Below are 13,550 nucleotides of genomic sequence, written 5' to 3'. Positions count from 1 at the left end.
CAGTAGAAGCTGGATTTGTACCGCCCTACTTGGCTTGCTGCTATATCAGTCACAAAGCCACTCCACCCTACCTTATCTGAGCAATTTTTAAAGCATCAAAGGTGTTGCAGATAAACATGCCAAGCATCACCCATCTCCCCTGCCTTCTCAGAGAAGTTAAAAAAGAAAAGAGAATCATTGAAAAATAAAGTTGCAAACAAATATTTGAACCGATAAGGAAAATGCTTCAGAATAAAGACAAAGAGGGCAACTCGCCCAAAGCTAGGGGGAGTAGCAAATAAGTCAGCATTTGATCAAGGATCTCTGTTCATGTGCCCCTTTAAGGAGGGAACACAGGACAGGAAAAGTATTAACTACACAGCAGAGGGAGGGAACCTAGTATAGTTTCTCTCAAGTCCTATAGCTTAGCAAATCTTTCTCATGCAGGGTTTCATATTGTATTGCTTTGTTAGGGTCCTTACTACTGTGGAATCCCCAGCCCACTGTCATTATAACAATTAGCAAAGCTAACATTTTAAGCCACTCTCATAAAAGCTTGAAATGCCATTAATTACATGCAAATATTCCCCCCCCCATCCCAGAGACCAGAGGAATACCTTTGAGCTAATATTTATAACAAGAAGTGTTCTACTGAGATCTCTTGTAATTTTCATCATACCTGAGGCTGTTTTCCTCATTCGATTAGCTGAATTTATCCTGAGGCAAGCCAGACATCTAGTACCAGCTAAATTCAACAACTGGAGCTTAAAATTTGGCTTAATATATCCCCATTTGGATCTGCCTGCTTAATTCTCTTTCATATGATAACGTTGGTTTATTCATACCACAGACTTGCCACTTGAATGAACTTAACCACATATCTTATTCTAACAACGTAGGAAAACTTCATGGGAGAAAAATCATGTAAGTTCCCAAACGAAACTAAAATGAAAAGTTGAGTACGAGATATAAATATTTTGTAGAGTGATGGCAGAATTTATTCCCCAGGAAAAACTATTTTTTCCATTTTCCCTTTTGGCAGATATGGATTAATTTTCTAAATGTACATGGACTGGCTCATGGGGTTTCTATAAAAATTGCAGAGCTTTGCTTTGACCACAGAAAACATTTATGTAGATGACTTTCTTCAGAAAAGAAAAGAAAATGCTTCTGTTTCTTTTTATGCAGGCACACTTACCACTTTGGAGAAGTTGTTATGGCTTGTTCCTTAAGACTTTTCATCAAAACAGCTAAGACTTAAGTTTCCAAGTGAAACATTCACTACAGTCATTCTCTGCAATTGGCAAGAGAACATAATAAATGCTCTGTTGGATCAGACCAAAGGCCTGTCCAGCATTCTATTCTCCAAATACTCATCTAGATGCTTATGGGACATCCACAATATATGAGTGCGATAGCCCTCTCTCTCACTCATGATCCTCTGGTATTCCAGAGGTATACTCAAATGAACATATGGATATACCCCACCCATAAGGTGCTTCTTCCCCATTCGGTTCACAGGAGAAGTCATCTCTCTATAGTGGTTCCATTTATTGAATCAACTGCTCCCTCAGTGGTGGAAGAAAGGCACACTCATCTTCCCATGTTCAGAACACAAAGCTCTGGAATTGCAAAAGAAGTTCTTCCCACATATTCATTGCAGCATGTAGTGATTTGTTACAAGAGACAGCCCAAAATGCTCATCTCTGTATGTCAAAAAGACATTGTTCTTGGTTCAAAGGGTTTCCAATCTAGCAAAAGAAAGAAGGCATAGATGATCTGTTGTGAAAGAAGGTACCATTTTACATGCTTTTACAAAAAAAAAAAAATTAAAATGAAGAGAATCATAATTTTAAATAATGCACCCGGCAGTCTGATGCCATAAAATGTTGTAAAATGTGCTTTTATTTGAGTTGTGAACTGGTCTGTAACAAATTGTAATTCTAGCTATCCTTAACAGTTAGAAGCTGAAATGGGATTCACACCGATAATTGCAGCATTCCTCTACTATGTAAGCATCTTAAGCTGCATTTAAGAGAAAATATCATTGAGCCTAGCCTATTATTTCTGCATGAATGAAGCACAGTGGTTGTTGTAATGCACTTTAAAAAGGCAAGACTTCCAAAACAATGTATCCATTATTTGACACTCCAATGAACTTTAAAATATTTTATGTCCACAGTAAAAAAAGGGAGAGAGGGAGGGAGAGGGAGAGAGAGAAATTACGCTTGTGTATTTGGTCTTAGGCCAGGGACAAAAGTTTCAAGTATTAGTGTCCTTGGCCCAGGTTGCTCACTTGTGGGTTCAATTTTTAAAAAAATAAAAACAAATTTCCTACTTGCCGGAACCTCAAGAAATTAAAGGCCACCATCATTTTCCTTATATAGGAAATGTTGACTGCTCATCAGCTGTTCACTTGTTGACATTTCCTGCTTGCTAATTTTATTGGGTCTTTTTAGTCTTTTACTTTGAAAAACTGTGAAAGCAGCTAACAGCATCCATGACCTTATCTTCTATTCCTACCCATCTGAGTGTGGGTCTTTCCACCTTACTTCCTATGAGAAATACTGTGGTCATCCATCTAGTTTACCTTTTCCCTTCAGATTTTGAGGCCTAGTTGACAGCAGGGGTGCCAACTTGAATAAATGTATCTATATTTACAAAGCCTACATACTTTTAAAAATAAACCGTCTTATAGCTAGTTTCCCTTGGCTGCTGCTACTTCAGTATATTTCCTCCCAGATACTGATTTCCTGAATTAGTTGCATTGCTGATCTCACCAAATCAGGGACCACACAGTGAACACAATGATGTTACAAACCTAATAAGATATGGCTATATGATTATGTCAGCAAGGACAATTGAGGATGAATTGTGTAAATAGTTTTCAAAGGAAGTTAATTTATTTTCATTGCACATCTTGGATGTTGTACAGCTAACAAGGTGTGTTGGGGGGGGGGAATCACTAAAACTGAGAGGCCATGTCTCAGCACTTCCAAAAAATACTTGTGAAAGACTTGGAGTAGTTGCAGCTGGCTGATTAATCCACATAATATCTCACAAATGATTGCACAATTTGATACCATGGAAAAGCATTAAATTGTATGCAGCTAAGTTATACACAGAGTATACTCATTGCATGGGAATCGGTTGGTGCTGTGGGTTAAACCACAGAGCCGAGGACTTGCCAATCAGAAGGTCGGCGGTTCAAATCCCCACGACGGGGTGAGCTCCCGTTGCTCGGTCCCTGCTCCTGCCAACCTAGCAGTTCGAAAGCACGTCAAAGTGCAAGTAGATAAATAGGTACTGCTCCAGCAGGAAGGTAAACAGTGTTTCCGTACGCTGCTCTGGTTCGCCAGAAGCGGCTTAGTCATGCTGGCCACATGACCCAGAAGCTGTAAGCCAGCTCCCTTGGCCGACAAAGCGAGATGAGCGCTGCAACCCCAGAGTCGGCCACGACTGGGCCTAATGGTCAGGGGTCCCTTTACCTTTTATACTCATCGCAACACATGAAACTGAACTAATCATGTCCATTAATTTATTTTCAGGGTATGACTAACAGTAGATATAATCCATTAGACTGAATCCAGTGCTACAGCTCCATTGGTCTAAAGACTTCCATGTGCATAGTGGAACTTCCTCTCCCTATTCCCCCCTCCACCACCATCACCACACACCCTAAGAAACAGCCCTGAGGTGTTTGAGGACCCCCCTGAACAGATTTTGGGGGTGTATGGGGAGAGGAAATGGAAGTTCCGCTGCACCAGTGGAACCCACTGGCAAAGCATTGGGTTCTAAGGTAACATGAGACAATATAATCGTTCTGCCTGAGGTAATGAGAGGGAGTACCAAAACTCCATCTGAAGCAATACAAAAGCCTACGGTGTGTTACCTGTGAATGGCAAGTTACACATGCATGCCACCACTTGTTACCACCATGCTTAAGTGATTTGCATGCATCTATGAAGTAATGCTATCTGTGGACGTGGTCTTATGGCAGCAACATAGGAAAACACCCATAGCATTGTATCTTCGTTCTTCAAGGCCTGACTTCTGATCTTTTCTGTGTGGATATGTTCTATATTGACCAAGTAAGAGGCCCATTTATTACACTTGCTTTTGGTTATTTAACTACATTCCACTATACATGAAGGTACAAAGCTGTGAGGGCCATGTGTTCAATAAGTGCACCCAGTAAGATATCCAAGATGTGCAATGAAAATAAATTAACTTTCTTTGAAAAGTACTTACACAGCTCCAGCACAGTAACCATTTTCAGACTTAAATCTCTCATTCCCTTTCATTTTTCCTTTTCAAAATTCCCAAACCAGTCTGCATTCTCTATAGATTAATAGTGCACCAAATTTCAGTTTTTCATGTCTTGAATATAAGAGGGGAAGGAAGCCTCTCTGAAACCTAAATATTTTTATATTTCTCCCCCTCTAAAGGCCAGACCCATCTTTTAAAGAAAATATGCTAACGCACTCTGTGCAAGCTGAATTTCATATGCAGAAGCTGGAGCTCAAATCTCTGCTTTGTGGGGGAGGGACAAACCATTGAAAATTGGGAATGCTGACAGACCTTTAGAGTGACTACAGAACTAATACTGGCACCTCTATTTAAAAAATAGTCTTTATCTTCAGAAGTAAACTATAGAGGAGACAAAATTCAGTGTTTTGACAGAAATGCTACTGCAAGTGCTTGTAAAAAAAGTAATATATTCCACAAGACCTCAGGGTTTACTCTCCAATAAGGATTGGGAAAGAGATGCGCCCCACTGTGAGCACACAGTAAGACGGTTTCACATAAAAAGTTGGTAATTAGTCCCTGAGTGAATAAAGTGGAAGAGATAAGAGATTGGTACTTACTGAGGCAACACAAAAAATGTTTTTCCTTGTAGTTAGAGCTGAAAGGGTGAGTGGGAAGAAGGATGCCATTTCCACCATTTTTAATTGTACAAGACTTTTAGAACTTGGAAGTGCTGATTTCTTAATATTATGCTTAAGCACAGGGACTCACTGTTGAGTATTCAGATGTATAAGCCACCTGAACACTACAAAAAAGGAGAAGTGCTTTAAGCTCAAAAGATTGTCTTGTTAAAGTTATAGATTTGATTTCATGACATCGCAGACATCAATACAGTTCTGCTGGCATTGCATTTGTATTTCCCCAACATTTGCCATTAACTTTTCACGGTCTTTTTTTCCAGAAGGTAAATAATTTTCTATAAATAAATCAAATGCCTCCACCACCATCGGTGCAACTAAAACTTATTTTAAAACATCAGTAACAAAGAGGGGTTTTTTTTCTTCCTTCCATCTCCCACTGCAATGTAAAGGAGAGCAAAATGATCACTTAATGTGCATTTTCATGCATAACCTATTATGGATATCATTATTTAAAAGGCGCCATCTAAAACGACAAACCTTATTATGATTTTTTTGCACTAATCTTAGTCTTTGCAAGAGACACCAGAAGTTCTCTGAGAGGCATAATTTATTTAATACTTTCCCTTCAGTGTTAATCTTGCCAGAAACTTGTCTTTCACCACCTTGCTTGTTTCATTTTTTAAAATAAATCAGACTGCTATGAGACATTTTATTAAAAAGCCATAAATTCCCATGACAAAACTATGAACACATTCCAATATGAAATAAGAGCATCGGACTTCACTAACTGACTTAGCATTGCACATGTAAATTGTCGTAATAATATATTGCGATTCTTTCCTCTCACACCCACAACCCCCGTTTCGTTTTTCTTCATCATTTATTATCAATACCTATAGAGCTAATGGGATTTGCCTCAAGTCTGGTAATATGACCTCAAACACATTCAATACTTTATGAATGAAGACTACCTCTGGATCAAACACCTCCAGAGCAGATTGTACTCTGTTCTAAGATCTATGCCATCTTTTCATTGCTATCAAGGAACTCTGTGCAGAAACAGAGATGTAAGGACTAGCCATTCAGAGTAATTTACTTTTGTATACAAAATGCTCTATGCAATGAAAAATGAATGAGAAATGGCCTTACCTATAAATACAAACTGAGGAAGCAGCACAATATTTCAAGTATTTACACTATGTTGGGCAAAGAGAGTCACACACAAAAATTGGGACTGCAGGGCAAAGTTTGTTGTTGTCAGTTACATACCTCCTGTCACAAGTACCAGCAATTGGTTGTCAGCAGTACAGTTAGAAGTCTTTGCCAGGTTAGAAGACCCATCATTTGAGCTGTACCATTTAGCAATGCAATTTAATGCAATGTAATGAAAACACTTTCATTTGGCTGGTTCATGCATATGTGGTGATGGGAGGACATCGTATGATTTTAAACCTGCTTAAACACCTCAGCATGCTCCCTCATCTTCCCACACCCCCATGGCTTCATAGCCACAGATTTTTACTTAATTCTTTAAGAGAGAGTTGTGCTAAAAAGAGGGGGCTGGTGGAGTGGAGGGACAGCGTGTGATGGTTAAATGTGCATTGAAAGTATGAGAGAAGACCCATCTATACATAAGAGCAGAGGTTTTATGCTGCACTCAGCCTGGAATAGCCCTCATTAGAGAAGCATTTTCCCCCTCAGTCATTTAGAGACTTGCCTTTTAGAGAGTTACATGAGCCACATCATCCAAGCCTAAAAAGCAGGCTTCTAGAGCAGTATGTTGGTGTGAGAGAAGGCATTCCAGCAATTAGTTTTGCTCCAGGATTCAGTGGTGACGATACTGAAGCAGATGAGTAAGTACAGGATGTGTGGAAATATTTGCAAACTATTTGACCTCCAGAAAAAGTCAAAATCATCTGACAGCTAGAAAAAACTAATATATAGACATCCAGCCACCATGTGATGTACTAGTCAATCTGTCTAAAGGACAATGGTTTCAATTCAGGGGGGATGAGGAGAAGAGGGGAGAGAGAGAGAGAGAGAGAGAGAGAGAAGGAAAGAATTTAGTAATTGAAAAATGTATTTTTGAGGGATTCAGGTCAAGCAGGTTATTTTGGCAGTCACTGGAGTGTACCAGATGGTTCATTAGCATAAGGGTAGACAAGTCAAAGGCTTTCAGAATAATTTAGGAAATGTCAAAAAGAAACAAGATCCCTGTCATTTTTTATTAGAATTAACTGCATCATATCCTGGACAGAGACTTCACCTTGGGTCAGAAAAATTAATACAGAATTATATGAATTGTGTAATATGTCGGGTTAAAGCTACGCCTTCCTCTGGGGACTCATTTGCTGGCAATATATTACAGTCCTCTATGTTAGGAGTCTTCAGCCTTTGCCTCCATAAGATGGGGGGGGGGTACAGCTGACCTTGCTCAAAATCCATTGGTGTCTAATTGATCTGAGGTATACGCAGAATTTCAACAAGATGCTCCACTAAAGCTGTGCTGTGATCATTTTCCCAGGAAACTTGGCAGAGGGATTTAACCTGAATATTCAACAGCATGTAAAGCATCCTTTTGTCATGAGCAAAATACAGTGAAACACCATTTTAAATAAACAGGAGTTAAAATGTGTCTTTTTATTTTAAATACATATATAATGTGATTCTGTCTCTCTCTCTCTCTCTTTTTACTTTTTATTCAGATGTCAAAACCCTAGAGAACTTCCAGCTGGTGGAAGGTGTTCAAGAACAAGTGAATACTGCTTTGCTGGACTACACAATGTGCAACTATCCACAGCAGACAGAAAAATTTGGGCAGCTTCTCCTGCGACTCCCGGAAATCCGGGCAATCAGTATGCAGGCTGAAGAATACCTCTACTATAAACACCTGAACGGGGATGTGCCGTGTAATAACCTCCTCATTGAAATGCTGCATGCAAAGAGAGCATAAATTATATCCTTTTAAAGCCTCTGCTTTTGAGGAGAAAAAGCAAAATACTCTGAACTACTCCAAATGACACTAATTAAAAAGAACTTGGTTTAAAGGAACTTTGTCCCCCCCAATGGTGTAATAATCAAATACTTAATAGTAAATAAGTGATGTATCAGGGTATTTGTATTGCAAACTGTGAATCAAACCCTACACAGTCTCCCCAAAGGAACATGTATAGGACTTTATCACTAGAATGAAAGGAGATTACAAATGGATATGGATACCGTTGCCAATGACAAACAAACAAAAAAGGAAGGAAGGAACAATTTTTGTAAGTTAAAACTTTTGCCAGTTGCCACTATTGAGAAATTTAGGAACAAGTTTTATCTGTGTTATTCAGCTAACAGAGCAAAGGGATCTGTATGAACTACATCCCTTCTTGTTAGCAGGACTGAAAACACCTCTGATGGACACAAAACTGCAGTCACCCTATGGCATCCTTCCAAGATCTGCATTCTTATCTCTCCTCCAGAAAGGATGTGTAGCACCAATCTAAAAAAGTTCTCAAGTAGGCCACACACACACACTAGCACCACCAAAACAGCCTAGGGTGGGGGCTTTGGGGGACTGTCTGTAACTCAGGCCTGCAAACAGCTAATATTTTAAAAAAAATGTTCATAAACTAGTGTGACATTCTTAATATGTTTCCAAAGTTTGTTTTTGTCATTGTGTTCATGTTGATCGTCCAGGCAGTATCCCTCTTCCACCAATAGGAGAAGGAACAGCTACAAGCGTCAGAATTAAGCTGCTCCAAAGCAACCGCTGTTGGATCGTGTTTCTAGTGCAGCAGCTCAAGCTTTGCTGAAATGGCTTCTCAAAGCTTTTAGTGCCAAATAATAAGCTTGCGGATACTACTCAGCCTCTTGGCTGTCATCGAAAAGAAAAACAGTATTTCTTTCTTCAAGGTTTCAGTCAGCAGCATCTCTTGATCTGCCATACTTAATCTGCAACCTAGATAAAATGAAGTACTTGGATTTAATAAAGCAATTAATTTCAGTGGCTTCAGACTGTGCCACCGAGTTTTGGACACAGTGATGGGATGCACAAGTTGCTCGCCAACCTGTGACTGCCACGCCCCATGAGCATCTATGCTGTCGTAACAGCAGGACTGCATCACAAAGCTAAACACAGACAGCTGGGCATCTATCTATTACAGCCTCTCAAGGGCTCAACAAACACCCTGAGTTGTTGGTTTTTGTTTTTGCTGCCTACCTAAGACAGAAAGAACAGGAGGTTTGTCAAGTACCATATTACATGATTAGTGGGTCTTGGGTTGTGCAGATCTTTTCTAGAATTGCCGGTCGGCCACAGTTCTGGCCTGACAGAAAGCCTGTATCAGGATCCGAAAAGCCAACAAAAGCCAGACATGGCCAATTCCTGGTTAAAGAGGACCCTGGATTTGGAGGGGTCCTCAGACCCGCAAGGGTCCTTTAGTGGGTCCCCTTCTATATTGGTGGGCCCTGCCTATGGGCTTGCCTGGTCACTGGAAGGGAGGCATGGGATGCCATTTTAAATTCCACGCTATGCCCCAAAGTGGGATTGCCAGGCACTGGTGCCAGTAGGCTCTGCTGAGGCGTCTTAGTTGCCCAAGGCTGATAACCTGCCCAATTCTACCTTGGTCCTACCCGTGATTAACCAATTCCATCTGGGATCTATCCACTTGTTTCTGAACTCACTATACTTCTAGGGATTTCTGTTCGTTCACTCTGCCTTGAGCTGTCTGTTTTTATCCCTGGCCCTGCCTCGGCCTCACAGTCCTGGTGTGGCCCAGGATGCATGTTTTTGAAAAGTTGCCAACTTTAGATGACTTCATCTCAGGGACTGCACCAGTGCAAGGAGAGAATGCAATGCATTACACAATCATACAGTTCCCTGTACTGGTGTAGCACCCCACTGTGTCAGACGATTCTGCATCTTCCCCTATTTCCACAAGCTGAAATCCAAGTACTTCAGCTTTAACTAAATTCTGGGTCACGTTGTAGGTAATAAAAGACCTTTTTTTAAAAAATAAAATAAATGATTTTACCTATGCAAGATTTAAAAATATTCAAAATGTATAAGCTGGTTGGTTAGTATTACTGGTAGTTTTTAGTACAGTCTATGGATTCAGAAAATACACCTTAAACCAATCATTCAAACAAAAATATGTGAGGACAGAAGAGTGATACTGCCAGGTCCATGTAGACCAAAGTCTGCTGCAGAACAAATATTGGAGAAGGACAAATAACTCTCTATCCAAAATGAAGATATCAGTATTATAAAATGCAGTGCCACTGTTAAGAAAGCTTTGCCTTATTTCAGAATTCTAAATGGTAACTATACAGATGCAGATCAACATATGTTTGTGGGGAAGTATTAATACTTTACATATTTGAAGGGGGGGAAAGATGATGGTTGTTTACATTTGTTAGGTCCTGGGGTGGGGGGAACTGTGATGATGTTGCAAAGCAGTGATTTCCTTAATGTTGCTTTCTGATTGGTAATTAGTTTACCAGTACTTAATTACTGTATGTCGTGAGACACTAAAATCAATAAGGGAATCTCATTTATACTTTAATTTTTTAATTTTTAGATTATTGGCTGCACAATCACTTGTAGAAACTGTATTAAAACTTCTACTCCCTTAGCTTTGTTTGTTTTCATGAGGATTGCTGGCTTTTAAATAGTTTATTTATATTGTATATCACAGTTTTCATTGTAGACAATTATGATGCTAATTTATTGTTCTTGGTTTCATCTTTATATAAAAATATAGCCAGAATAAAGAAGCCAAATATATGTGTTTATTACAGCATGTCTTCAAGTTAGTGGAACATAGTTCAGGGACATACAAGGATCTTTACAGTTTAAGATCATTTGCTTGATTAAATGTCTGTAAATCTTTATAATTCTAAATGTGGTTTATTTAAAATCTATTGTAAATTTAGTGATTCGCACCTTCCTTTATTTCACGTGAGCCTAGTGAGGTGCATTCTTACCTGAAAATTCTTTTCTAAGCAGTGGACATTGTATACCAAAGACAACGTTTATTTCTTTTGTATTAGTACAGAACAGAGAGTTTTATCACCCCATGGATCTGGTCTAATAATCTTTTACCTTGTGGATCAGAGCCATGAGGGAAGTGTGGGGAAGAATGAAGTACGAAAAATCCTTGCTCATACAAAGTGGTATTCCCTTGTCTGCCCTGCTACCAATACTTCTGCTGTCCCATGACTGTCCATCCTCAAACACCCTCACTGAAAGTCAGCCTCAGGCTGACTTTATTGTGGTAAAAATAAATATTTGGGATCAACAGAACCATTTTACCAAGGAACATTGGACTAGTGGGCATCAAACAACAGCTTGCCATACTACTTGGAGCGTCTCCTTTGAAACTAAGGAGACACTTGGTAGCTCAGTCGGTAGAGCATGAGACTCAGTCTCAGGGTTGTGGGTTCAAGCCGCATGTTGGGCGAAAGATTGCTGCATTGCAGGGGGAAATGACTAGATGACCCTTTTGGTCCCTTCCAACTCTACAGTTCTATGATTATATGAGATTTTTTGGAGTCTACTGTTTAATGACAGGGTGGGAAATAAGAAAATCTCACTAGAAACGCTTAAGTCCTTGGGTGGATCTAAAATAGTTATCCCAGCCAATAATCCAAGCCAATAATCCCAGCCAATAAAATCCAAATAGTTGACAAATTACATATAATGTCTCACGCTTCCAAATGGCAGAACTACTCCACTTCCATCATCATAAAAATACTAATTATGGTGTTCACCTAGCAGCTGGTGAAGCAGCATTGGTAGCTGTGCTGAGAATGATGGCTGGGAAGAGCACTTTTTGTTGGTACCCAAGTCTCCTGGAGGATGTCTGTCTGAAGGACTTGCTCTGGATTCTAACATGTGTTTGTGCAGTAAAGATGGGTGGGGATAGCAGACTTAGCCAAGTCTAGCATGTGCAGCTCTTAGGTATTTGTATCATGCACCATCAGTTCTGTCTTAAGGATCTTTCACCCTACCTTCTCTATACAAATGGGAACATTGCTTTTAAAAAGAAGAAAATAAATGAAGTTATCAACAGTGGCATTTAAAAGGTAACTAAGAGAGTGTTCAGTTCGCATATAGTTATGGATGGTGAGGATTTTTACACTGTCACACACCAGTATTTTGTAAGCCCTTAACTTTTTTTGTTGAAAACCATGGCATATTTTACTGAAATTATGAAAGCAGAATAAAACCACTAACAAAGCACAATTATCTAATAGACACAACCAGATCATTAATGTAAGGATGTTAAAGGCAAAGAATGATTAATGGAAACGGTTTCAAATAAAATAGAGCACATATTAGTCAATATCTGTGGTTCCAAGAAGCCCTCTGATAGCCCAAGCTTGCAAAACTAATGTTAATTGTTAACCACTTTGTAACAATACATTTACTTACAATTGCTTTCTTGATTACATATTAGTAAAAGCAGACTAAAATTCAAAGGTTTTGGCTTTGGCTGGTTTCTTATAGTTGTTCAGTGTTTGTAACCAGACAATCTGTAAGTGTCTGAATATTTGTATTACAAATATGTTCCGCAGCTGCCTGGCATTTGAATCCATGCAACCCTTTTAGAATGTGCAGTTAGTTACTTGTTAAAGTTCTCTTACTGTATCTGTGAAGTTCATGTTGTCTCATGTCAATTCTTGCCAGGAATTTTCTCAACACCAATGGATTTTTATTTCCAGTATTTCAATAAAAATTGATATGGCCATTCTGATCATTTTAAAATTGTTTCTATGACAACTTCATTGTAAAAGAAAAAGAAAGGGAGAGAGGGGGAGAGATCCCATAGCAGAGGTGGAGAACAATATTGATGCAGAAAGGTCTGTCATGCAGTCTCATGACATCACCGGCTAAAATGTTACTATCAGGTCTCGAAAATACCTCTGCCCAAGACCGTGGAGAATTGTAGCTAATCAGAGAAGACAATACAAGGCTAAATGGGACAGTGATCTAACTCATTAAGAAGGGATAGCATGGATTAGAATTTACACAAAATAATATTTCAGACCTGGTCCACAGGAAAGTGTAGAAAATTATGTACTCTATGGTTTTGTAAAGAAAGAGAATAAGGAAAGTCTTCTCTAGAACTTGTGGACATCCAATGGAGTTGAATAATGGAGGATTCTGGAAAAAGACAAAGTACTTTTTCACACGGTGCATAGTTAAAACTTACGTTATTCATTCCCACAGAAGGCAGCGATGGCCACCAATTTGGATGCCTTTCAAAGGAGATTAGACAAATCAATGGAGAATAGGGCTATCAATGGCTGCTAACCCTGATGACTATGTTCCACCTCCGTTGTCAAAGGCAGCATGCTTCTGAACACCAGTCGCTGGCAACAGCAGGTAAAGCAGTACTCCAGGTCCTGTTTACAGTCTTTGTACGGGCACCTGGTTGGCCTCTGTGAGAACAGGGTGCTGGAATGGATGGGCCACAGCCTGATCCAGCAGGGCTCGTTTTACATTCCTGTGGCATCAAAAGCAGTCTGCCTACAATGATTCTCTCTCACAGTTTTCACCTACAAGCTGAATGCCACCTGACTTAATAACCTGTTTTGTTCTGCAGTCCTGGGCAACAAAACTTGGCTTACTTGAAGCCTTGTGAGCTATACAGTGCACGGTCTTAAAGCTCTCACCTCACACATCATTAC

General features: G+C 39.5%; 1 protein-coding gene and 1 long non-coding RNA gene across 14 annotated transcripts in view; one reads left to right on the top strand and one right to left on the bottom strand.

Moving 5' to 3' along the window:
* NR5A2 (nuclear receptor subfamily 5 group A member 2) overlaps window positions 1-12,607 on the top strand; it is a 119,990-nt gene extending 107,383 nt beyond the window's left edge. For all 4 annotated transcript variants that reach the window (XM_081866019.1, XM_081866022.1, XM_081866021.1 and 1 more), the window contains exon 7: window positions 7,574-12,607. In XM_081866019.1, the coding sequence (XP_081722145.1) occupies window positions 7,574-7,821 (248 nt within the window). In that variant the 3' untranslated portion in view covers window positions 7,822-12,607. The remainder of the gene's footprint in view (window positions 1-7,573) is intronic.
* The window catches only part of LOC309343988, a 127,454-nt gene that overhangs the window by 67,269 nt on the left and 46,635 nt on the right, over window positions 1-13,550 (bottom strand). The gene's annotated exons all lie outside the window — the stretch shown is intronic.

This window comes from Podarcis erhardii (genome assembly GCF_964252035.2).
Source record: "Podarcis erhardii genome assembly, chromosome: 6".
Classification (NCBI taxonomy): Eukaryota; Metazoa; Chordata; class Lepidosauria; order Squamata; family Lacertidae; genus Podarcis; species Podarcis erhardii.
The sequence above is the reverse complement of the archived record's forward strand: the minus strand, read 5'-3'. Positions and strand labels throughout refer to the sequence as shown.